General features: G+C 39.4%; 1 protein-coding gene across 1 annotated transcript in view; it reads left to right on the forward strand.

Annotated features, from left to right (window-relative positions):
• The window catches only part of NRP1 (neuropilin 1), a 195,789-nt gene that overhangs the window by 91,795 nt on the left and 77,977 nt on the right, over positions 1-26,017 (forward strand). Inside the window, exons 5-6 of the mRNA XM_007942452.1 lie at positions 1,064-1,219; positions 3,085-3,251. Coding sequence (XP_007940643.1) covers positions 1,064-1,219; positions 3,085-3,251 — 323 coding nt within the window. The remainder of the gene's footprint in view (positions 1-1,063; positions 1,220-3,084; positions 3,252-26,017) is intronic.

Below are 26,017 nucleotides of genomic sequence, written 5' to 3' on the forward strand. Positions count from 1 at the left end.
CTGACTGCTCTTCTGTCTGGGTTCCTGGCTTTTATCCCCTTTCTCCTGCTCTTCTGGCCTGCTACTCTGGGCGAGCCTGAGTTTCCTCTCCTCACCTAATCCCTTCGGCTGATTGCTCTTCTCTCTGGCTTCCTGGGTTTTAATCCCCTTTCTCCTGCTCTTCCCGCCTGCTACTTTGGGCATCCCTGAGTTGTCTCTCCTCACCTGTAACCCTGGGCTGACATTATGAACACAAATTAATCCATGTTTCAAATGGTCTACAGCTTTGGGGACAACTTTTTTTCCTGAAGAGCCGAGTTAAATGGCTGTTTTGGGCCATCTTTTGGCTACTGGACACAAGCATAATTCGGTTACATCTCTTTTGTTGAGAAATGTAAAAAAAAAAAAACCTGAGACAAGTGAGAAAGATACATTTTCTTTCATTTTTATTGAAAATTGTGATTTGTAAATTATTGGCATCTGTAATCTCTAGAAAGTTCAAACTGGTAAAATTACTCATTAGTCTTCAGAGTATGCTCTGAGTAGGGAATAAACCATTGTTCTTGCTGCTTATCTTAAAGGGAATCCATGACTAAAAGGTGGAAGGAGGAAGGAGATTGGAGTTACACAGTGCTTGATCAGACCTTTGGAACTACTCTATTCATAGACATTAGCCTTCCACTGGATCATCTCCTAAGGCAGGAGAAGTGAGAACAGGTCTGAAAGGTCATGGCAATCACAACAGCATAGGTGGGGTCTTTCAATGCTGAGCTGTGTGTGCCATTGGCCATGGAGGTGAATGCCAAGGTGTCACTTTGCAAGAACCAAACATTTTGATTCTGCTCCTGAAAATGTTTCTGCTAGTGGGGAATGTGCTGACATTGCCCTTCTGAGCATATTCTACAGTTCTATCTGCAAACCTGGTCCAATATGCTCAATGCAAACCCCTTCATTAGGGAAGACTTGCTTTGGGTTAGAAAACACTTCTGGATTCTGCTAGGACCCAGGTTTGCAAATGGTTATTGTTTCATTTGCTTTAGGAAGAAAAGACACTTTGACATTGCCTGCATTTTTCCTTTTCCAGTTGGCCCTCACATTGGGCGTTACTGTGGACAGAAAACACCAGGTCGAATCCGTTCTTCATCGGGCATCCTATCCATGGTTTTTTACACTGACAGTGCAATAGCAAAAGAAGGCTTCTCCGCAAACTACAGTGTCTTGCAGAGCAGTGTCTCTGAAGGTCAGTGCTTATTCATCTTGCAAAGCCCTGTGGTAAATACTCCGTTATTCCTCCTCACACACCTGCGGCCACATGAAACACTAAAGAAGTGTGTTGTGAATTGGGACGCCAACTGTTTGCTTTTCTCTTTTAAAATGGTTTTTTATGAATATCAATAGGATGAACTATTTGGTGTGCTTTCTTAATAAAAATGTGGCTGAAGAAGTTGATTGTGAGCCTCATAGGGGAGAAAAATGGGAAATGATAAGAGTGCTTTGAAACAATAGACTTTGACCAGACCACCTACCTCACTCTTTTAAATGTGAAATAGCCTGAGAATCATTGATCCTGGACAATAAGAACAAATCTACAAGAAGTTCATTAACACAGCAGCCACACATATTGTATAGTGAGTATATGCTAGTTTGGTTTAGTGGGAGACCCTGCAGGAAGCCATTTTTGTTTCTTTTCTAATAGTAATGTATTTTTTGATTCAGGAGCTCTGGTAGCATAGTGCCTAAGGCACTTGACTGCTAACCAGAAAGCTAGAGCTTCAAGCCCACCAGCCACTCCTCTAAAGGAAGGTTGGGCAATCTACTTCCGTAGTGATACTGCCTCAGCAACCCAAAGAGGGGTCGCTATGAGTCGGGTCCAACTCAATGGCACATAACAACAACATTTTTGGATTCTATTAAAATCCTGGATTCAATTAACTCAGCACTTTCTCAAGGTTCATGTGGTCTTCAGTTGTTTTTATGAAAAAAATAGAAAGAACAAAGAGTAAATTGATTATATGTTTCATCAGTTCAAGCTGCCCGGTGGTAAAATAATATCAGGTGAGGACAATGGGATGTTTGGAAGACCTATTCTCTACATATTTTAATATCTTCTCTACCAGATCGTACTGGAAAAAAAAAAAAAAAGGCCAATTAAATTTAAAAATATAATTTGTAATTAATTTGTTGCTTAATTAGTTTATATTTTTGTGCCTATAAATAATTTTAATTTTGAAAATAAAATGTCTAAGCTTAAAAGTACAGAACTATAAAAATCTTATGTATCATGGCACAGAAAATGTAGAAGAGTTGTCATTTTTGTCATTTTGGCTTGTTGACCATTTCTGGATGGTTGAGAATCTTCCACTTAATCTCTAAAGCTTTTAGCTATGTTGGATTAACATTTTCTTAAAATTGATTACTCATTTCCCAATACCATCAAATTGAGTATGCAGGGCCTAATGGAAAACATGTTTTGATGATTGATGGTCATCATTGTGAGCATTATTATTTTATGTTGTAAAGCTGTGGTGCTCTTAGGGGCCATATGATACTGCAGGTTACCCCTAGTGGATATTTTTGTGTTTTAGTGTAATAAACTAATGATGTTAATAATGATGACCAGGCCAGAGAGGTGGCCTTGGTGCCAATCGCAAGGAATCTAAATGGCAGGGAGTTAAGATCTAGTGTCCACCCTATATGAATTGTAAATGAACACAGGCCCTTTTTCAGTTTATATAAGATATGGTAGGAAATCATTTAGTACTAACATTTTATGTAAACACAATTGGTATGTATCCATGTAGCATCTCTGTGTACATTCAACTTTGAAAATAAATCTGTATTTTCATCATTTCCTAATGAATTCCAAATAGTGTTTCTGTTAACCTAGGTCAGTTGGGAAAATAATTAATAACTAGATGATCTTCACAGCCTTATTTTTAAAAACCATTGCGATGAAAATGTAACCATTAGAGCTAAGTTCTAGTAAGTCCCTTGATGTCAGTTTTTAAAGTCAACATCTGGCATTAGTCTGCCAGATTGAAAAATATATATGTCTTATGTCACCTACGCTTTCATGACTTCAGACCTTCCCCCCACCCCCTTCAGATTTCAAATGTATGGAAGCTCTGGGCATGGAATCAGGAGAGATTCATTCTGACCAGATCCTGGCTTCTTCCCAGTATGGTACCAATTGGTCTGCAGAGCGATCCCGCTTGAACTACCCTGAGAATGGGTGGACTCCTGGAGAAGATTCCTATAAAGAGTGGATACAGGTATGTAGCATAAGACTTGGCATGCTTGTGGTGAGAAGATCCTGATGATCTAGAAAACATTGTTTAAAAGAAGCCTCACCGTGCCATATACCCTCAAGAAGAAAAGAAGTTCAGTAGGTAGCAACCACCATGATTGCAGCAGCATCATCAGAGAAAAGCTGGCTGAGGTGACTTACCTGAACATACATTTATATAGATAGGTACATAATATTCTTCTCAGAATATGAGCACAGATATCTCACTGTGGTAACAGTGGAAATGTGGATTTTTTCCAACAATGACACATTTTCTATCAATATGCTTCCTACTTTAGCATAATTTCATTTCCTTGATGAAATACGTTAACCTTATGTGTACATCTGTATGAAATAATTATTTCCAAATATAAGGATTTTTGTTTGTTCAAGGTAGAAGAGGGGAAAGAAAATGTTGCGGTTTATTTTTCCATAAAAATCTATGTGTTATTATTGTATGCCATTGAGTTGATTCTGACTCATAGGGACACTGCAGTACAGAGTAGAACTGCCCCATAGGGTTTCCTAGGCTGAAACTTTATGCGAGCAGATTACCACGCCTTTTCTCCAACAGAGCCGCTGATGGTTTTGAACCACAGACCTTTCAGTTAGCAGCCAAGCACTTAACCATTGCTTGTTCAGGGCTCCTTTCATAGGTCTATATAGCGTACACCAAAGAAGGGGTTTAATTGAGGATGCTGGTCTCTGTCAACTATGTATTCACATACAACTGTGTGCCTATTTGTATTCTGATTCAGAATATTCTGTTCGTTCTTTGCTCTGACACTCCCTTTCCTGCTATAAAACAGTTGGCATTGAGTCAACTCCAATTCAAAGATGTAGTGAAAGGCATGTGAAATTTTTTACTACAGATTAGTAAATAAGCACAAGGAATCCCATGCTTACCTTGTTAATTGGGCAACCCAGCCCTGTCACTGCTAGATATATAAAATAACTAATTCCCAGAGAGAGTTTCTTAGCAAGAAAAACCCGAGATGATTACTCCTCCACTTTCCACATCTATTGCTGTTTCAGTCTTTTGAGCACAAATACCAGATTTCATTTGACTTTGGAAAGGTCAATATTAGTTTAACATACACTTAAAGTGAAATGGCCTATTACAGGGGACTGAACTCATGCTAACCTCTAAACGATAACATTGAGAAATGTGTAGAAGGTGAGAAAAGATGAGACTTTTACCTTGGGATTGCTGAATCCAGCTCAAGATTAAGTCAAAGATGAAATGAATTTGCCATTGTCAAAATAGCTCTTGGTAACTTGTTTTTCCACGTCTCCAAACCAACAGGCAGTTCAGTTTGATTGACAGACATGCCTCTAGAGGAAAGCTTACATTGTGTAGTGCTAAGCATATTTGAATGGTAATGTAGTCCTATTCTTGGTAATGTGTGGAGTGCTCAATAATTTAGGGGCAGTGGTCTTGCAAGTGTTCTGAAATTGCAACTGTAGCAATTCTTCTGTCCAAGGCAATTTAGGTCAATAGAAACATGGAGACTAACTGGAGTCTCACAAAGCATTTGTCATCATGACAGGATTTTCATCATTCTTAAGAGTTGAGCATAATTTGAGATGGCCTCAGGAGAAAAAAATCTAGGATTATCCAACTCTTTCTATCAATGATGAAGCATGGTCAGGATAAGCTAGGTGACCAAAACCTCTAAACAAGATTTACATTTTGTTCATGCTACTTGCTGTCTCTGATAGGCTGAGACCCAAGCTGAGGGAGCAGCCATCATCTAAAATGTTGCCATCACCAAGGCAGAGGGAGAAAGAGAGAGTGGCAAATCATGAATTGGCTCTTAAAGTTCCCTCTCAGACACTTCACCCCATGTTGGATTGGCCAGAGCAAATCACGTGACCACACCTAACTTCCAAAGGGCAGTTGTTGTTATTGCCAGCTGCTCTTGCATAGCCCCAATTCTTAGCACCCCAACGCAATGGAAGAGATACTGCTCTGATCCTGTGCCATCTCCATAATTGGTTACAGATCAGATGACTGTGACCCTTAGGGTTTTTATTGGCTGATTTTCAGAAGTAGTTCACCACACCTTTCTTCCTAGTCTGTCTTAATTTGGAAGTTCCCCTAAAACCTATTCAGCAGCACAGCAACATACAAGCTTCCATTGTTAGACAGATGGTGGTTGCACATGAGGTGCATTGGCTAGGCAATGAATTCAGGTCTCCCACATGGAAGGGGAGAAGTCTACCACTGAGCCAACAGGCAATAAACCAAACCAAACCCATTGCCAATGAGTTTATTCCAACTCATAGTGATCCAATAGGGCAGAGTAGAACTGCCCCACCAGGTTTCCAAGACTATAATCTTTATAGAAGTAAACTTCCACATCTTTCTTCCATGGAGCAACTGGTCACTGACCTTTCAGTTGGTAGCTGAGCACTTAACAACTGTTCTTTAAGATGAAATACCAAAAACCAAACTCATTGCCATTGAGTCGTTTCCAACTCATAGCAACCCCTATTGGGCTTCCAAGGCTGTAAATCTTTATGGAAATAGATAGCCCCATCTTCCTTCCACAGGGCAGCTCGTGGGTTTGAACCGCTGACCTCCTGGGTTAGCAGTCAAGTCTCTCATCCACTATGCCACCAGAGCTCCTCTAAGGGAAAATGTTGTTGTTATGTGCCGTCGATTTGAACCCTACTCATAGTGACCCCTCCTTGGGTTTCTGATGCAGTATCACTACGCAAGTAGATTGCCCAACCTTCCTTCCGAGGAGTGGCTGGTGAGGTTGAACCACCAGCCTTCTGGTTAGCAGTCAAATGCCTTAGGCACTACGCTACCAGAGCTCTTAAGGGAAAATAGAGAGATGCAATTTAGCATGTGCTGGAGAGAGGAGAGCTATAACTACTTGGTGATCAGCATGAGTGACAATTATGCCACTAATGGAATGGTTAAGGAGCTCTAGTGGTGTAGTGGTTAAGGCATTTGGCTGCCAACCGAAAGGCCAGTGGTTCAAACACACCAGCCCGCTCCACGTCTGCTTTTGTAAAGATTTACAGCCTTGGAAACCTAATGGGGGTCATTATGAGTCAGAATCAACTCAGTGGCAATGAGGTTTTTTGAGTAATAGAATAGTTATAGTTTATTGAGTGCTTACTGTGTGGCCTGATCTATGCTAAGTACTTTACAGATTTCTTATTTAAACCTCACAGCAGTCCCCATTTCAATGCTGGGAGGTACAATTATCTCCATTTAAAAACTGGGAACATTGATGTTCAGAGAGATTAGAAGCACACTCAAGGTCACAGTAAGTGACCTGGCTTGGAACCAAGGTGGGTTTGACTCCAAACAAAGCCTTCCTTTTTATACTTCATTATGCTGTATCTTTATTATTCATGACCATTCATATAAATTCAAGTATAGCTTATAAAGCATCAGTCACCTCCTTTCAAAGTTTTCCCCATGCTGAGAAGGCTCATGCTGAGACGAGTGGGTTGCTGACTATTCCTAAACCTAGAACGTAGGGTCCTTGCTCCTGAATCTCTTTGAAAGGTGAATGTCAGAGAAGCTCAGCATCAGGTTCACCTTGAGGTAAAAATTGTCTTTTTATTTTTTTCGGAGTTTAGTGGGCTCATTTACATGCTTGTTGCATCTGACTACTTGGTGAGAGCTGTTTTCATCCACCAATCACCTAATTATGAATAATTTTGTGTGTTTCCAGCATTTCTGAAACTCCTTCGAAGTGGTTGGCTTGTTTTCATTGGCTGGATGTATCAGAAATTAACTAACAAATACAGCATAATTTAGACTGAGGGCAAGAGGCACCTATCTCTAATCACAGAAACATTAACACACATACATTTCCATTATTATGCACTTAAGTATTTGGTGACCATTTGTTTTCTTTTTCCAGCTTTTTCACATTTTGCATGAGATATGCTCCCCAAAACCTATTGCTGTGGTAACAGTAAGAACAAATACTCTCATGTGTTAAATTAATAAGGCCATATTGGATGCTGACTTCCCTTCAAGACAAGAAAAGTCTTTGGACTCCCATTGTTTTGTCTAGGAAATTACTGAGTGACATAAAAAAACAATGCATCATTAACCATTGATATGAATGTCCACATTGGTGTTTCCTGTGAGATCTGTTGTCTGCCAGAATACTTAAAAACAAGTCAAGGAGCAGTTTAATGAGAAGGAGCACAAAGGGAAGTTCCGTTTTGGAGGGTTTGCACACAGTTGTATCCTGCTCAAAAGGCCACTCATATCCTGAGTTGCTAAAACCTCTTAATTGTCAATGACAGGGTTTGTCATACTTTGAAATTTACCCATTTTTTCACAGTATTCCATTCTGTGTTGTGTGTCCTGGAGATGCTTATCTTAGTATCACTTTAACCTTTTTTCTTCCTTTGCTTCTTGTTAAACAATCAGGGATTCAAAGTAAAGATTCAATGTATCCGTGGTTCTGGTTACTGGTTTGAACCTACCCAGAAGCATCTTAGGAACTCTGGTGGTGTAGTGCCTAAGGCATTTGATTGCTAACCATAAGGCTGGCAGTTCAAACCAACCAGCCACTCCTTGGAAGGAAGGTTGGGCAATCTACTTCCATAGAGATACTTGGAAACCTAAGGACCGGTTGCTATGAGTTTCCGACTCCACAGCAGTGAGTGAAAGGCATCTTGGAAGACAGAACTGGCAATCTGTGTCCAAAATGTCACAGCCTTGAAAACTCTGTGGAGTGGTTCTACTCTACACACATGGGGTGCCCCAAACCCACCCCACTGCCATAGAGTTGAATCCGACTCATAGCGACTCCTTGGGTTTCTGAGGCAGTATCACTACGGAAGTAGATTGCCCAACCTTCCTTCTGAGGAGTGGCTAGTGGGTTTGAACCACCAGCCTTCTGGTGAGCAGTCAAATGCTGTAGGCACTACACTACCAGAGCTCCTATGGGGTGCCCGGGAAGTGGAACTATCTCCAAGGCAACAGACAACAGCAATGTAAAAATGCTTAATTTTCAAACACATCATTATAGTCTATGTCATTAATCTCATTGAGACTGAGTTTCCTTTCCTATAAAATAGAGATCATAACCGTAATTTCATTCAAGCCCTAGTTGACTATGATATTATAACTGTTGGAGAAATGCAGTCTCAGATTTTTCTTCCCATCTCTTCAAACTAAATATATAGCATGTACCTACTCCTTCCTCAGTTATCAACTATCTCATTATTTGACTTTTCGTATTTGTGACAATAGTAAAAATCTACTATCCAACTACTGAGAATGACATACGTATGGCAGTAACGTGACAAGGGCAATGCTGGCTGTGATGGGTAAGGTTATGTGTCAGTTTGGGTGCTCCATGATTCTCAGGTATGTAAGATGTAATCTGGCAGTTATGTAATGATGCAGTCATCATCCATTTTATAATCTGATATGGTCTCCTCCATTTTCACATAATTCTGACTTTTGCATAACAACTTGGTCTTTGGAACTTGATTATACCGATAAGAAAGGAGTGGGTGTACTGTGTCTGCTCAGGAGACATCCTCTCATGGACCCTAAATGTAGCCATTCACACACAAAGAAGAATTTAATTAGTTAATTATTTCAATGTTTATTAATGATAGTGTTCGCCACACTGTAAACAGATTTATCCTTCCAGCTTTAATTAAAGCCCTTGGGAGTGCTTTCCTCAAAACAACTGTGACTTTTCCCTGATTAAAATGCCAGAAGACAGAAAAAAAAAAAAAAAAAAAAAGAAGAAGAAGCAAGAGACATAATGCTTGGATGGAATATGAACTTTGCTAGTCTAATGAAATAAAAATGGCACCAGGGACTAATTGATTACCACGCTCTCCAGTGACTTTAGAAATACAATTACTTGACTAATCAACTGAGGCTCTACACTTCTCCAAATTTTGAGACATTGTCTCCTGTGAGGAAAAAAAAAATTGATTATGTGGTGGTTATGTTTGTATGTCAACTTGGCTGGGTCTGGTTGAATGGCTGGTAAGCTGGTGGTGGTAGTTATAACCCATGATGAGACTGGCAATCATTTCCATGGTGTGATCTACCACAAGCAGCTGGGTAGCTAGTTGCCTTAGGGATGTGGTCTTATTCCTGTATATAAGGAGAGGCCTTGGGGATAGTCTCTAGCTTATGGCATGCTTGGACCCTGCATGTACCTGTGTCATTGTTCAGCAGTCTGCCATGCTCTACCAACCTTGGGACTTACAATGGACTTAAATGAATGGCCTGCCGTGTGGTTTGGTAACATCGGACTATGCCATTTTATTTGTCAACCTTGGGCTTCTCAGCCTCAGCAGCCAGCAGCTGTCTGAGGGAAGAAAAACCTCTAGCTTCAGTGGGATGGGAGCTGAAGGCCAAGGCTGAGGGGCTTTCACCTGCTCCTAGAGCTTTGCACTCTGAACTTGGACTTAAAAGCCCCCAAATTGTAAGAATAAACTCCTGTTTGTTTGAACCATCCCATTTGTGGTATGTTTCCTGTCAGAGTGGTACTAGGTAACCAGAACACATTATTTATACATTCACCTATTAGAAAGGAGCAAAAAGCAATTGGCTTCTAAACCACTTCCTGTTTTATTTGGTAAATCAGCCCTTTTATGGATTAATCACACTGAAGAAAGAAAAGCACCAGGTAAACATTCTGTAACTGTAAGCATCTCAAGCAAAAGCTCCTTCTTTCTCCACCATATCTTCTAACATAGATGTTAATTTTGAGGTGTGAGGAGAAGGAATGTTCCAGAAGAGAGAAGCTAGAGCTAACCTTCTGAGAAAGCTTATTTCTGTGTTTTCCTTTTGCTTTCTGTTTATTTCTCTTGGATAATATTAAATTCTTCAACATTTTTCTAATTGAGGGAACTTTATAAACAGACACCAGTAGCAAATGCCCTTTGTGGGTAGATAAGCTAAACTGAATCAAAACATACCCCCAACAACCCACACAAAATTATTTCCACTCACTCGTAACTATAGTGTAGTGTCAGAGAAAATAAGTGCTCTCATTACAAGTTCAGCACATGAAGCTATTCAAATCCAAGTAGACTTTAGGTTGCTTTATGGATTTTAACATTAATTGTAAAACATGTTTCTAACAACAAAACCTTATGCTTCTGTTGTATTTTTTTCTTTTTTTAAAGCACCTTTTCATATACCCCACCCCATTTGAATCTTAGAAGATGAAGTAAGTAGAAGAAATTGTTATCCTTATCTTCATAGGAGACAACTGAGGCCCAGAGAGGTTAAATGTTTCACCAAAGTCCTGACTTTGGGAAAAGAGAGAACTTCTGGGAAACCTCAGTACTACACAATTAAAGCGGACTTCCTTTGTGAGATTTAGATTAGCAAGGAGGCACTGAATAAGAGGTTTGGACAGTAGATAGCCGATGAATCACAGATTACGGTCAGATCTGACACAGATCCAGTTGGTGTTTGCATAGCTCTTTGACATTCGAATTGTAGTTTTTCATTTCATACTCTCTTGATTGAAGTAAGCTGGACAGATACAATTATGACAAATATATAAAGACTACAAAGTATGGTGAGGTCTTAAGCCTTATGCATCACAACAATAGGGTCTCACTCAAATATTCAATTTCCTGACAGCCCCAGTGCCTTTCCTTGTACCTTCAAGAAGTCAGAAAATCCTTCAAGGTTTGCTGTCCATAGGAGACACCAACATTCAATCCAGGGCTAGGCTTGTTGCTGCTGGCAATTGGCAAAGTGGCTTTGTCATGATTCAAAACTTAGATTGTCAGTTACAACTTGCTGAGAAAGGAGACCGAAAAAAAAGGACTTAAAGGGATGACTGGACCACATTTAAGCACCAAATGGATTTAAATGACTCATGAATACTTGGAAATATTTCCTCTGACAAACAGTGTTATTATAAGTTTTATCGAATTGTGGGTGGAAGAAATAACTGCTTGCTTATTCAGTTAGAAGAATTTGATACTTGAAACTCTTTTCTTTCTCTTTAAGATTAGAGTCTCCCAAAATAGAAAGTATTTTTAAAGCTAAAAATCACTGAAGTAAGTATCTTGATGCTTTAGAATGTCTTTTTAATGAATTTCATATATAATTATTTTTCTTTGTAAACCTTCTGGGAAAAAAAAATAATTCATTCTTTTATATTAATATGTTGAGTGTGAAAACAGATATCTCCTATGAAATAGTTTTTGATTTTTCATAAAATTGCCCATTTCTAGTGAGTTTATAATCTGTAATGCTGGATTCAAAATGGGTTCCATCTGCTAAATTGACTAATCCAGCACATACATTGTGCCAGGTTATCCTGATTGTAAACACGCTGTGGTTATAAACCAGACACTTTAGGGAGTGTATTAACTCATTCAGATCATTAGAAAATTGCCAAAATTACAATAAAATGATGCTTTATAAATCTCTAACCAGACAACTGACAGAAATTGCTCACTGAGTTGCCCAAATGTGGAATGATGCATGTAAAATAGAATGTTGGCAAATTTAGGGAAAATACAGCTGTTCAATTGAATGATGATTCCCCAGGTGTGTTATGCCCTGTGTGTTTATTTCAACTAATATTAACATGCTGTTTTAACTAAAACATTCATCTGGAAGGGAGAAAATATGCTTCAAAAAAGGTGAGCCTTTGTTATCTTACCCCAATTCTTCATTGATTTCTACTTCCTGCCTAAAATAAAGACTTTACATCCTACTTCTTAATATATCATAGGTCCGTTCCACCCAGAAAGTCTATGGTCCCAAAACTACTGTGTCCTGAGAAACTTGTCCTAATACTTTCTCTACTAACTCAAAACCAAACTCACTGTCTTCAAGTCAATTTGACTCATAGCGACCCCTCCTTGGTTTCTGAGGTAGTATCTCTACAGAACTAGATCGCCCAATCTTCCTTCCAAGGAGTGGGTTTGAACCACCAGCCTTCTGGTTGGCAACCAAATGCTTCAGGCACAATGCCACCAGAACTCCCACTTTCTCTACTACCTTGATTTTTCACTTTGCACAAAATCATTTGAGAGAAATATATAGAGATACGTTAAATTCAGTTATTGTTCTTGTTTTTAAGAAGGATATGACTTAAGGAAAACAGAATCTCTATGTGCCAGTTAAATATTTGGAAATTTGTAACCAGTTTTTTTGCCTTATAGAAATTACCATGGTGATTTTAGCCATTTTGGTTAAGTAGATCACTTAATTCAGTTGTAAAATATCTGTCAATTTTACTATGTAGTATTTAATGTTGTTGTTGTTGTTATGTGCCGTTGAGTCGGACCCAACTCATAGCGACCCCTCCTTAGGTTTCCGAGGCAGTATCACTGTGGAAGTAGATTGCCCCATCTTCCTTCCGAGGAGTGGCTGGTGGGTTTGAACTGCCAGCCTTCTGGTTAACAGTCAAGTGCCTTAGCCACTATGCTATTTAATGTTAACATACCCTAAAGAAATTATGAGACTTTAAAAATCCTCTTAGATTTGTATAATGAAACATCATAGGAAAGGCAATATTAGAAGCACCACGACTGTTTAGAAAGAATTACACTTAAAAATAAGTTAATTTGTGTGGCATCCAAGTTGCATTTTGCTTACGGTTTTCAGTTTTATTGTTTTATGCCAGTGCCTATTTGGAATCAGCATTCTCAGTTATATTCTAGAGGAGAAATAGAAGATAGCATGCAACTGTCATTTTCTCTGAAATTTGTATTTTGAATAGATGCAGAAGTTACAGCTAAGTGCAATTCTGTCTATGCGATTTGCAAGATCATATAACAAGGTAATGACAGAACCTACACTAGAATCTTAGCATTCTTGCTTCCATGTCCTTCATACTACATGGTTGTAACAATATGTGAAAAATTGACTTTTATCCATTTTGAGGGTGGTGTCCTGAAGAAGGAGCTCTGGTGGCATAGTGTCTAAGAGTTTTGACTGAAGACAAGGACCAATGGTGGCTTAGTGGTTAAGCACTCAGCTAACCAAAAGGTGGGATGTTTGAACCTACTAGCTGCTCCACAGGAGAAAGATATGGCAGTCTGCTTCTCTAAAGATGTAGAGACTTGGGGACAGTTCTATTCTGTCCTGTGGAGCCACTGTGAATCAGAATTCACTCATGGCAATGAGTTTGGTTTGGTTTTGGTCCTAAAGATGGAAATCCTTTGTCGTCATCAAGAAAACATGTTTAAACCTCAGTCTGTCCCTACTTAATTGCTGATTGGTAAATAATGTCTGTTGCAGAAGCTTTATGGTTAACAAATAGTTGGATTATGTCTGGGACCAACCTAAACTCTAACTTGGTGCTATGGAGTAGATTCTGACTCATGGCTACCTTATCCATATAGAGCTGAACTGCACTACACAGCGTTTTCAAAGCCGTGATCTTTTGGTACCAGCTTTCTTCTCAAGTACCTTTGAGTGGGTTCGAACTGCCAACTTTTTGGTACTTAACCATTTGCATTACTCAGCACTCTATGTCTAGAGTGGAGTTCTCAATCTGGACAGCACTAACATTTTGGATTGGATGATTCTTTGTTGTTGGGTTATCCTGTGCGTTGTAGGCTGTTTGGTGGCATTCCTGTTTCTACTCACTAAATGCCAGTATACATACACACACACACACGCACAGGACATGGCATCCAAAAATGTTTCCAAACTATCCTGTGCGTTGTAGGCTGTTTGGTGGCATTCCTGTTTCTACTCACTAAATGCCAGTACACGTACACACACACACACACACACACACAGGACATGGCATCCAAAAATGTTTCCAAACTTTCTTGATGCACCCCCTAGGGGACAAAATAACCTCCATTAGAAACCACTGGTATAGAAGATACTCAAATTCTTAATTAGGTCTTTTTTTTTTTAATTATCTGGTTAATGGACATTTTAAAAGAAAAGTAATGTGTTGCTTGTCTAGGTTTTGTCTTATCTGAACTGCTTGTTGTTGATATTTAGACAGATTTTAGTTCTTTTGTTTTCCAAAAATATAGATGTGTCTGTTTACCTTATGCAGGAAAATAGCATCATGGACCTCCCCACATATTTATCTTAAGCTTCACTATTTTTAGCTTTTAAAAGTGAACTGTTTTTAGCTAAATAAATACAGATGTTATTTTAGAAGACTACACCATTGGGTCTCAACATGCATGGATAAGAATGGGATTAAGAAAAGGAAACACAAGTTATAGTTGACAAGATCAAGGAAAAATAAGACCGAAATTAGCTCATTCACACAGGGACAGAGTTGTGTCATTGACCTTCCTTTGTCTACCTATGTTAGCTTTCTTTCTCTCTCTTTTTTTTTTTTTAACAGTATCTAAACTCAAGGGGTTATTGTTATTGTTGTTTTCTAAAACTTCAGATGTAATCAAGAACAAGCAACTGTGGTTGAAAACCCCGTCTATTGCTTATTAACTTATCATTTCATGAGAAAAATAATATTAAGTTTTCATTTCTATAACCTAAACAACAACACATTAAGAGCTATCAATTACCAACTAGTTTGTTAACTGTGGACCAATAGGAAGGCAAAGCTGATAGTTTCACATCTGTTTTGGGTGAAAGGCTGTTCCTGTCTTTGGTGTTTAAAATTTAAAGAACTTCTGTTATTATACAAGTGGGAATCCTCAGGGAGTAAAATGTTAATGAAATCCATAACATGCACAGATTTTATGAAAACAGTTTTAAGAAATTCCTTTAGTGGGGTTTGTTGATTTCTGTCCCAGTGGTAATAATTGTACCTTTTAGAGTGTATTAATGTTCACATTTAGGAACAATGGCTATGTTTATGCATCAAGTAATGTAACCAATTCCTAAAGTTTAAATAATTTTGCATCCTAGTTTAAGAGCCCCAGGGCAAAAACAAAACAAAACAAAAAAAAACCTGTGTTCTTCATAGTTGACAGATCATGCAGTTTGAAACGTATCAAGCACATACAGAGAAAATTTAGCTGCAGTGTGCAAGGGAGAGAGGTGTACATTGAAAATTCCAGTGTCCTGGCTGTGGGTAGATATATTTCATGCCCTCATCTATTTCTCCTTTAATGCACCATTTGAAAGCTCCACATCAAAATGGCAATTTTGATCCACATAAGAATAGCAATTTTAGATGCTGACCTGAAACACAGACATGCGTACACGCACAAACACACACCCTTATATCTTTTCTCTACCCCCGTCAACCATCTAATCTCATTCAATTCTAGAGAGAAGAAAGTAGATTAAATCGAAAATGCTCTATAAATCCCAATAGTAATAAAATGCATTATGTTTTTATATGTGCAACTGCAAAAATGGCATGCTGGTGGCTTCTGACCTCCTCTAAGTTCACAAGGGGAAAAGAGGATGCAGAACGACATCAACAGCTTATGGCTGATTCCTGTGAAGTGGAGGTCAGACATGCCACCACCCTCCAAACTTTGTGCAACTTCTGACACCAACCATCCCTCCCATGGTACGCTCTATTTCTCTGCTGGGTTTGATAATTCACTGCAATGGCCACATAGAGCTCACAGACAATACTCATGATTATGGGGTTTATTAGAGAATTAACAGGTTACAATTCAAGTCAGGAACACTCAGGATCTAATTCTTTAATCAGGACAGCCTTCCCTCAGCCATGCCCATAGGTACTCCTGTCTGTGGCCCTTGGCCTGACCTCTGCTCTGCTCAGGCAAGTGTTACAAAGCTTTTTTAGCTTTGTCAATAGGAGCCTGGAGAAGCACTCCACTCCACCATCAAGCCTCCTGCCCAAAGGCACTCAGCTTTCTGACTTTATGGGCGGGGAAGCTACTTCTCTGTCTCGTGCCTGTCACTTGGTTCTGTTGCTTCTGCTGCCTCTGCTTTCACCGTCTCTCTGCTTTCTCAGTGCCAGGATCTCAGGTCCAAGGATACACTCCACTCCTGGCTTTTCTTTCTTGTTGGTAGTGAGATCCCCCTTTCTGCCTCTGAAATGGCTAATTTTAAGCCTTACAAGATGGCAAAACTGACCAATCCCCACATTAGGATTTCATACACCTAATTTGCATGGTTCCCCTCACACAAGAGTGCCATACACCTTATTTACATTGTTAGCAAGCTATTCAATCCCCTTGGTGGGCCACAAGCACCTCACATTTGCATAGCTCCACCCAGTCATCTGGTGGGAGTCATAAAGACCATGGCTAGAAGAACCACCTTAAGTAATTCACTGCACCACATCAACTATTGAACAGAGTAAGCATTGGAGATTAATTGCACATGTTATGACTCAGAATAATCATATATGCACTTATGCAAGTGACTTGTGCTTTTTTTTTTTTCAAATTCTATCTCACGGGGTTAAAAAATGCATATATGGCATTCTTCTAATTGCCTTCCTTCAGAAGAACAAAATTTTAATTTTACCAAAGTTCTATTTTTCTTACATTTCTGATTCACTAAACTTCTAACTACGTGCTCTGGATTAAGCAGAAAAATAAATTAAGTTCCTTTATTCTTTTAGCAAGCTTGAATGGGCGATAGATGGGATTTGTCAGGAGGTGGATGATTGGACCAGATAGCTTCAGAAATTCTTTAAAGCACTTAAGAATATTATTCCATTAGAAATAAATTTTCTCTATCAGCTAGTGCCCTGGCCTAACCTGAGATGAAAATATAAACATATGAGACATAAATAGAATTGGTTTTTAATACTATTGATAATCATGTGAAGCCACACATAGAAAAATAATTTTAATTAAGAAGATATCCTTTTCCTTAGATCGAATAGTTGTTTAGGTTGGCTTCACCCTGAAGCTTATCTGGAAATTTCACATAGAAACTTCACTAGTGGGGCCTGTTTTTCTTGATTCTTTTGTGCTAGCTTTCAGGGAAGTGCAGCCCATGAGAGGAGATAAGAGGAGCCCTCAAAGTTCATCTTTCTCCAATCTTTGAAGGAAATGTTTGCAAGGCCTGGGTTTACCCACCATTACAGACTGCTCACTCCTTAAAGTCCTGTCAATACCTGGTCTTTCTCCTTCCTTAAGAAGACAAATATCACATTCAATTCTGAGCATTTTAAAAGCCATAATACTTACTTGGAAGAGAGAAGGGAACAGAGGAGCACCAGGGATCCAGGTGTATGAAGAAAATCATTACAGTTGTCTTATGCTTCTAAGACGTGCTGTGTTGACTTAGGGCTAAAGCTGATGCAGGTAGATCCCAGCTCAGAAGAAACAGAAAGATTTGATATCCAGATCAGTGCACAGGCTAATGGCTACAGGTGCAAGAAATCAGACAGAGCCTTATGTTTGAGAATCGGAAAATGAAATAGAAAACTTCCAGTGAAAAATACTCATGATAGTGAAAAGAAGCTAGAAAATGGCATGAAACGTAAAATACTGAAGAAAAGTTTTTTGGGTTTTTTTTTTTCCCCTATGTTTCAGAAAGTGTGCAGAGTTTATGGGGAGAAGAGAAAAAAAAAATTAAGTTCCCAGTCTTAATAAAGGAAGATATAATATGCAGAATTTTATAGACCTAATTATTTAAGCAGTCCCTGGGTGATACAAACAGTTAACATGCTCAGCTGCTACTTGAAAAGTTGGAGGTTCCAGTCTACCCAAAAGTGGTTTGGAAGAAAGGCCTGGTGATATGCTTCTGAGAACTCACTGTTGAAAATGCTATGGAGCAAAGTTCTACATGGGGTCACCATGAACCTGAATTGCCTTGATGGCAACTGGTACCAGTACTGGTAGTTACTTAAACTACTGCAGAATAAATCCATACTAATTATACCATTCTCAAGAAGTGATATTCTACAGAACATATAGAATACTCTTTGTTTAGTTTTAACTTCTGTTTATAAATATTTCATTCACTTGGAAGGATTAAAAAAAAAAATTTACTGCTATCGAGTGGATCCTGACTCATAGCAACCCCCACTGGGTTTCCAAGGCTGTAAATCTTCATGGAAGTAGATTGCCCCATTTTCCTTCCACAGAGCAGCTGGTGGGTTTGAACCGCTGACCTTCTTGTTAGCAGCCAAATGCCTTATCCACTATATTTCTTACTTGGGAGAATAGTGCCATTTCTTTAGAAAGCTCCAATACTAAGATGGCAAGAATTTATCTATTTAGCAATCATTTACCTTGCAAAGAGAAAATAATCAGCACGTTGTTCTTTTAACATGATATTCCCTCTAAATCAACCCCAAGTAAATAAATGGATCTCATGTAGAAAGCGAAATATGGAATACATCTTACACAACCTTCTCCTGGACATTCCTTGTGTCTTCTGGGGAATAAGTAAACAAGAAAATGTTGCAGGGATAGATAGTTTGGGGGTTAAACTGGTGTATGCCCCAATTCATCTCTGATTATCAGCTTCTACAGCACATTAGGAGTCCCTGGTGGGTGCAAATGGTGAATGTGCTGAGCTGCTAACTGTAAAGTTAGAGGTTGCATTCCATGGAAGAAAGACCTGGCAATCTGCTTCTGAAAAACCAGTCACTAAAAACCTATGAGGAAACTCTGGTAGCATAGTGCCTAAGGCACTTGACTGCTAACCAGAAGGCTGGCGGTTCAAACCCACCAGCCACTCCTCAGAAGGAAGATGGAGCAATCTACTTCCATAGTGATACTGCTCCGGAAACCCAAGGAGGGGTCGCTATGAGTTGGGGCCGACTCGACGGCACATAACAACAACAACAAAGATCCTATGGAGCGCACAGTTCTACTCTGACCCGTATGGGGTCACTATGAGTCAGAATCAACTCGTCCACAACTGGTGTCTGGCAAAATAATGTAATAATCCAATTCACTTGGTCAAAGAACTTTGCTATTTCCAGAAGGATTTGTGTGAACATCTGTTTATCTACTTATCTTTCTTAAAGTGTCTAGATTTAGAATATTCATGTGTCTCATATAAAATGCATCTCAATTAAAATGTCTTTATCGAAAGTAATTCAAACAAATTAAGAGCCAGTTCTTTCCATTTCTTTCAAAACACTGGCAGTTTTATTAAAATCATGCAAAGTGATGTGTGTTTCTTCCTAGCTTTAAATCTAGAAGTACAACAACAGTGCTTGCTGTTCCAAAAACCTGCAAGGTTATGTGCAAGGGATGCTTTTTTTCAGCATTTCTAAATATTTGTTCCTGTCTAGAAGCATCACACACACACACACACACACACACACACCAGTGTGGTCATGTTCATCAAGGAAACATTTCACCTCTTGTCACCTCCAAGTATGTGGTTGAAATAGATGTGTCTAATCATGTGTTAAGAATGGTTCCAGTGGATAAATGCTAGTTACAACTCCCATTATGTTAAGGACTTTGGACACTGCTAGGGGAAGAAAAAGATGATGTGTTTAGTGCAGCAACATCTGTGCTTGTTCTCTTGTGGTTTGAAAGTAGTTGTGCACATTGTGTGACCCAGGTGGAAATGCATGAAATTAGTATGGATAGATTTTCACTTCTCAGAGCATGAAAAAATTCAATTAATCCACAGAGTGAATTTTTTTTTATTATTTTAAGAGTTTGTTTTACATTCAATGTTACATGTACATTTGGTTTCACTCCCCATTTACCATGCCCAACCCTAACATAGTCTCCTCCCCTCCCTGTCCAGTAACCCTCTCCCTGTACCCCTCATAGTTATTCACTCCTGTCTGTCCTGTATTACCTTTGTGTGAGTGTTGCCCCTCTGGTGCCCTGTGGTATATTGCTCCAAGGGATGTATTACCATAGAGTATGTGGGTACGTCATCCTGGTTGAGTGGCTGCATGTACATCTTAACTATTGGGCTGAGAGCCAGCCCCTGGGACTGAGTTTTATTCCAGGTGCAGAATGTATTCCAGGGCCAGTATTCCAGTATTGGGGGTCTCACCAGATTCTATCTGACCAGTAATTCTGGTCATTATTGAGGTTTTGGATTTTGTTCCACATTTTTCCTCCCACTCTGTCCAGGATCTCCAGATTTGAACCTTTCCAGAGTAGTTGACATTGGTAGCCAGGCATCATCTACTTCTTCTGGTCTCGAGGGCCATCATGTCCTAGGGCTGATTGCTCCCAAATGTCCCCTTTTTTTGCGCTCTTCTTTGCTTCTGACACTAAGAGACCATTAGGTGCATCTTTAGATGACCACTTGAAAGCTTTTAAGACCCCAGTTGCTACTCACCAATGTAGGATGAGGAACAAGGCTTTTATGTATTTTGTTGTGACAATTGAGTCTGGTGTCCCCCAGTACTATGGTCCTGAGATGGTAGATCTGTTGGATGTCTCTCCCATAGTGTCTGGGTGTCTGTGAGGGATTACTCTGTGTCTGTCTTCTATTGCTTCTGTAAGGATTGCAGGTATTTTGTATCACTGGTATCTGTGCAAGATTAGCCTGTGCTGAATCTATCCTTGGTCTAGAGTGTACTCCTGTTCACTGACCCCTGTCTGGTCCTCTCTGGTGTTTATGTATTTATCTGTAGCCTGGTGTTTGGTGTTAATGGTAATGCAGTATTGTGGGCACACTGGTTGGTGAATTTAGATGGCGAAGCAGCATGTTGAAAGCACAGGTCGATGCCAAGCCTTGTCCCTTTCCTCTAGTAGGCACAGGAAAACCACAGATCATTGGACAAGCATTTCTTCTTTCCTTGTTTTAATTTTGTAAGGAGCTCTGGTGATGTTTTGGTTAAGGCTGCTAATCAAAATGCCAGTGGTTCAAACCTACCAGCTGCTCCATGGGAGAAAGGTGAGGCAGTGTCCTTCTGTAAAGATTGCAGCCTTGGAAACCCTATGGGGAGTTCTGCCCTGTCTTACAGGGTTACTGTGAGTTGGAATCCACTTGCTGGTAGGGGTTCGACTTTTGTTTTTGGTCGATGAAGCATGCAGCTTGGTTGCCTTTCTCCTGCCACAGACATTCATTAATTTGAAAGGATGCTTCCATTTATTTAGAAAACTCCAATTCCAATATGGCAAGAATTTATCTATTTTGCAATCCTTTACCATGCAAAGAAAACTCAGGCAATACATTTATTCCTTGAATGTGATATTTCCTCTAATTCAACCATAAGTAAATAAATGAATCTCATTTAGAAAGCCAAATATGAAATGCATCTTATACAACCTTTCTCTGGACATTCCCTGTGTCTTTTGGCGGGTAAGACAACAAAGAAAAGGAGACAGAAATAGATAACTTGGGAGCTAAACCAGTGGATGCCCAAATTCAGCTTTGATTATCAATTTCTATAGTACCATAAAAGAGCCCTAGTGGCACAGTGGTTAGTGCACTCAGCTGCTAACCAAAAAGTCAGCAGTCTGCTCCTACCAGTTGCTCCACAGAAGAACGATGCAGCAGTCTGTTTCCATAAACATTACAGCCTTGGAAACCCTATGGGGCAGTTCTTGTCTGTCCTGTAAGGTCATCGAGTCAGAATGAACTCAATGACAATAGGTTTGGTTATTGGTTTAGTACCATAATTCAATTCCTTTAGTCACAGACTCAATTCAAAACCATCAATTGTGAATTCTCATTACAAATGATTCTCTTGGATAATAATACCTGCAAAGATCAATTTTCAAGACTTCCTCCACCCCACTCCAAAAGGTCAGTAGATACTTCCAAAAGGAATCAGTATATACCTCCTGGCTGATTAGAAAGAAAAGCTTCCAACAGGGAAAATGCACTTGACCAAATATTAGATTGCCAAGTTCATTTCATCTGTTCTCAGGGATGATTGGCATCTCTTTAGAGCCTAACTGTTTATGCACAATTTCTGACAACCAGCTGTACCTAGGCAACCTGTTCTTTTCTTTTTTGTTTCCAGGGTGGGATTCATTATAACCTTAGGCGGGTGGTAGAATTAAATCTCAGTAATCCTATCAGCTCCTTGCAGAAATTTTAATGCCAGGTACAGGAGTTTTCTTGGACACCTGCACTTCCAGATTCTCCATCAGCACATGAAACTCTCATTAACATGGGAGGCCACCTAGATCACTGAGAAATATATGGAAAATCGATGTAAAAGGATGTTGTCAGAGTTTATAGGCCAAAGAACTGATTTAGATCATTGCTTCCATCTGCAGGTCTTTAGTGTCCAGAACTTCATCCTTATGTTTGTTTTTGAAAGCAAGCTTTTAAGAGGAGGGGGAAGAATTAAAGGCATGATTTACTGTAACACTAATAATAAACAAGTCATTTTGTTTTTGCTAAATTAGACAGATGCTGTTTGAGGACACATGTGTGGTTTATCAGAAGTCATTTAGGAATTTCCCAGATAGTACAAATAAAATCTCATAGACTCATGTGGTGCAGTGCCTAACACATTTGACTGCTAACCAGAAGGTTGATGGTTCAAACCCACCAACCATTCCGTGGAAGGAAGAACAGGCAATCTACTTCTGTGGGGATTTACATCCTCAAAAACCCAATGGGGGTCCCTATGAGTAGGAATTGACTCCTTGGCAGTGGGATTTTTTTTTTAAAGATAAACACAACGCAACATTGAACAACAGCTTATTAAATAGAAATATGCCTTACCTGCACATTCTATTCAGAAGGAAGGTTGGGCAATCTACTTCTGTAGTGATACCCCCTCGGAAACCCAAGGAGGGGTCGCTATGAGTTGGTTCCAACTTGACAGCAGTTTTTCTTGGTCTTTTATATTTGGAAAGCACTTTAAACTGCCAATAGACTGGGAAGATATTTCCTTGTCCATAGCTGAGGTCACTGCATGTTAGAAAGACAGGAGAAGCCCTTGTCTCATGTCAGATTGTTGTTGTTCAATGCCTCAGAGTTGGTTTCCACACATGGTGACCCTATGTACAACAGAATGAAACACTGCCTGGTCCTGCGCCATCCTCACCGTCTTTGCCATGCTTGATCACGTTGTTGCAGACACTTTGTTAGTCTATTTTGCTGAGGGCCTTGCCCTTTATTGGTGAACCTCTAATTAACCAAGCATGATATCCTTCTCCAGAGACTTGTCCCTTCTAATAAAGTGACGAAATTATGAAAGACGAAATCTGGGCGTTTTTGCTTCTAAGGAGCATGCTGATTGTACTTCTTCCAGTAGAGATTGGTTCCTTCTCCTGGCAATCTGTAGTATACTCAATATTCTTCACCAACACCAAAAATTAAAATGCATCAGTTCTTCTGTGGTCTTGTTTATTCAATGTTCAGCTTTCACATGCATACAAGACCATTGAAATGACAGTGGCTTAGGTCAGGTGCACCTTAACCTGCTAAGTGAAATCTGTGCTCTTTAACACTTTCAAGAGGTCTCTAACAGTAGATTTGCTAATGATACCTCTTTTGATTTTTTGACTGCTGATTGTGGCACTGATTGTGGGTCCTAGTAAAATGAAATGCTTGACAATTTCAATCTTTTCTCCATTTATCATGATGTTGCTTATTGGTCCAGTTGTGAAGATTTTTGTTTTCTTCATGTTGAGATGTAATCCATACTGAAGGCTGTAGACTTTGGTCTTCATCACTAAGTGCTTCAAGTCCTCTTTGCTTTCAGCAAGCAAGGTTGTGTCATCTGCATATTGCAGGTTATTAATGAGTCCTCTTCCAATCTTAATGCCATGTTCTTCTTCATATACTAGAGCTTTTCATATTATTTGCTCAGCATACAGATTGTATAAGTATGGTGAAAACTATAACCCTGATGCACACATTTCCTTATTTTAAACCATGCAGTATCCCCTTATTCTGTTCAAATGACTGTCCTTGGTCTATGTATAGGTTCTTTCTGAGCACAATTATGTGTTCTGGAATTCCCACTCTTCACAATATTATCCATAATTTGTTATGATCCACACAGTTGAACACATTTGCATAGTCACACAGGTAAACATCCTTCTCATATTCTTTGCTTTCAGCCAGGATCCATCTGACATCAGTAATGATACCCCCCTTCTACCTCCTCTTCTGAAACTGTATTGAATTTCTGGCAGTTCCCTGTCAATATACTGCTGCAACCATTTCTTAATTCTCTTCAGCAAAATTTTACTTGTGTGTGTGTTATTAATGATATTGTTTGATACTTTCTGCATTGTGTTGGATCATTTTTCTTTGGAATGGGCACAAATACGGATCTTTCCAGTCAGTTGGCCATTAGCTGTCTTCCAAATTTCTTGGCATAGACAAGGAACTGCTTCCAGCATTGCATCTGTTTGTTGGAACATCTCAGTGGGTATTCGGTCAGTTCCTGGAGCCTTAGTTTTTCACCAATTCCTTCAGTGCACCTTGGACTTCTTTCTTCAGTACCATCGGTTCTTGATTATATGCTATTTCCTGAAGTGGTTGAACATCAACTAATTCTTTTTGTTACAGTGACTCTGTGTATTCCTTCCACCTTCTTTGGATGTTTCCTACGTTGTTCACTATTTTGCTCAAAGAATATTTAATGTTGCAACTCAAGGCTTGATTTTTTTCTTCAGTTCTTTTGGCCTGAGAAATGCTAAGCATGTTCTTCCCTTTTGGTTATCTATTTCCAGGTCTTTGCACATTTCATCATAATACTTTATTTTGTCCTCTCAAGCTACCCTTTGATATCTGTTCAGCTCTGTTACTTCATCATTTCTTCCACTTGTTTTAGCTTCTCTTCATTCAAGAGCAAGGTTCAGAGTCTCTTCTGACATCAGTTTTGATCTTTTGTTCTTTTCCTATCTTTTTAATGACCTTTTGCTTTCTTCATGTACAATGTTCTTGATGTTATCCCACAACTCATCGGTCACTGGTATTCAATGCGTCAAATCTGTTCTTCAGATGGTCTCTAAATTCAAGTGGGATATACTAATGGTGGTATTTTGACTCTTGTGGATTTGTTTTAATTTTCTTCAGCTTCCACTGAAACTTGCGTATGAGCAATTAATAATCTGCTCCACCACTGGCCCCTGGCCTTGTTCTGACTGATAATAATTGAGATTCTCCATCATCTCTTTCCACAGATGTAGTTGATCTGTTTCCTATATATTCCATGTTACCAAACCACATGGTAGGCCATTAATTCAAGTACATTGGAAGTCCCAAGGTTGGCAGAGCATGACAGGCTGCTGAACAACAACACGGCTCCATGCAGGGTTCAGGTGTGCCATAAGCTAGAGACCATTCTCCAAGGCTTCTCTTTATATACAGGAAACAGACCACATCCCTAAGGCAGCTACTCGGCTATTCACAGTAGATTCCACCATGCAGGTGATTACCAGTCTGTCTCACAATGGGGAATACTATATCCAACTGCCCAGTTAGTCAACCAAACCCAGCCAAGTTGATACACTACCTTAACTACCACACCTATCATGAGACCTCTGGTGTCATTTTGATAACAAAGGCTGTATTTCCAACTACCAATGCTGTTTCTTTGTCTCCAACTTTCAAATTCCAGTCATCAGTAATAATAAATACATCTTGATGGCATGTTTGGTCAATTTCAGACTGCCGAAGTTGGTAAATAAATCTTTAATTTCTTCATCTTTGTCTTTAGTGTTTGATAAGTAAATTGGAATAATAGTTGTATTAACTGATCTTCTTTGTAAGCATATGTATATTATACTGTCATTGTAGTGCCTAAGGCATTTGACTGCTAACCAGAAGGTTGGTGGTTCAAAACCACTAGCCACTCTGTGGAAGGAAGACTGGGCAATCTACAGCCATAAAGATTTACTGCCTTGGAAACCCAAAGGGGGTCACTGTGAGTCAGAATCGGCTCAATGGCAGTGAGTTGTGTTTTTTTTTTTTTTTTTGACAGCATTGTACTCCAAGATAAATCTTGAAATCTTCATTTTGATGATGAATAT

Source organism: Orycteropus afer, unplaced genomic scaffold (assembly GCF_000298275.1).
Source record: "Orycteropus afer afer isolate SDZICR_OR568_19922 unplaced genomic scaffold, OryAfe1.0 scaffold00090, whole genome shotgun sequence".
Classification (NCBI taxonomy): domain Eukaryota; kingdom Metazoa; phylum Chordata; class Mammalia; order Tubulidentata; family Orycteropodidae; genus Orycteropus; species Orycteropus afer.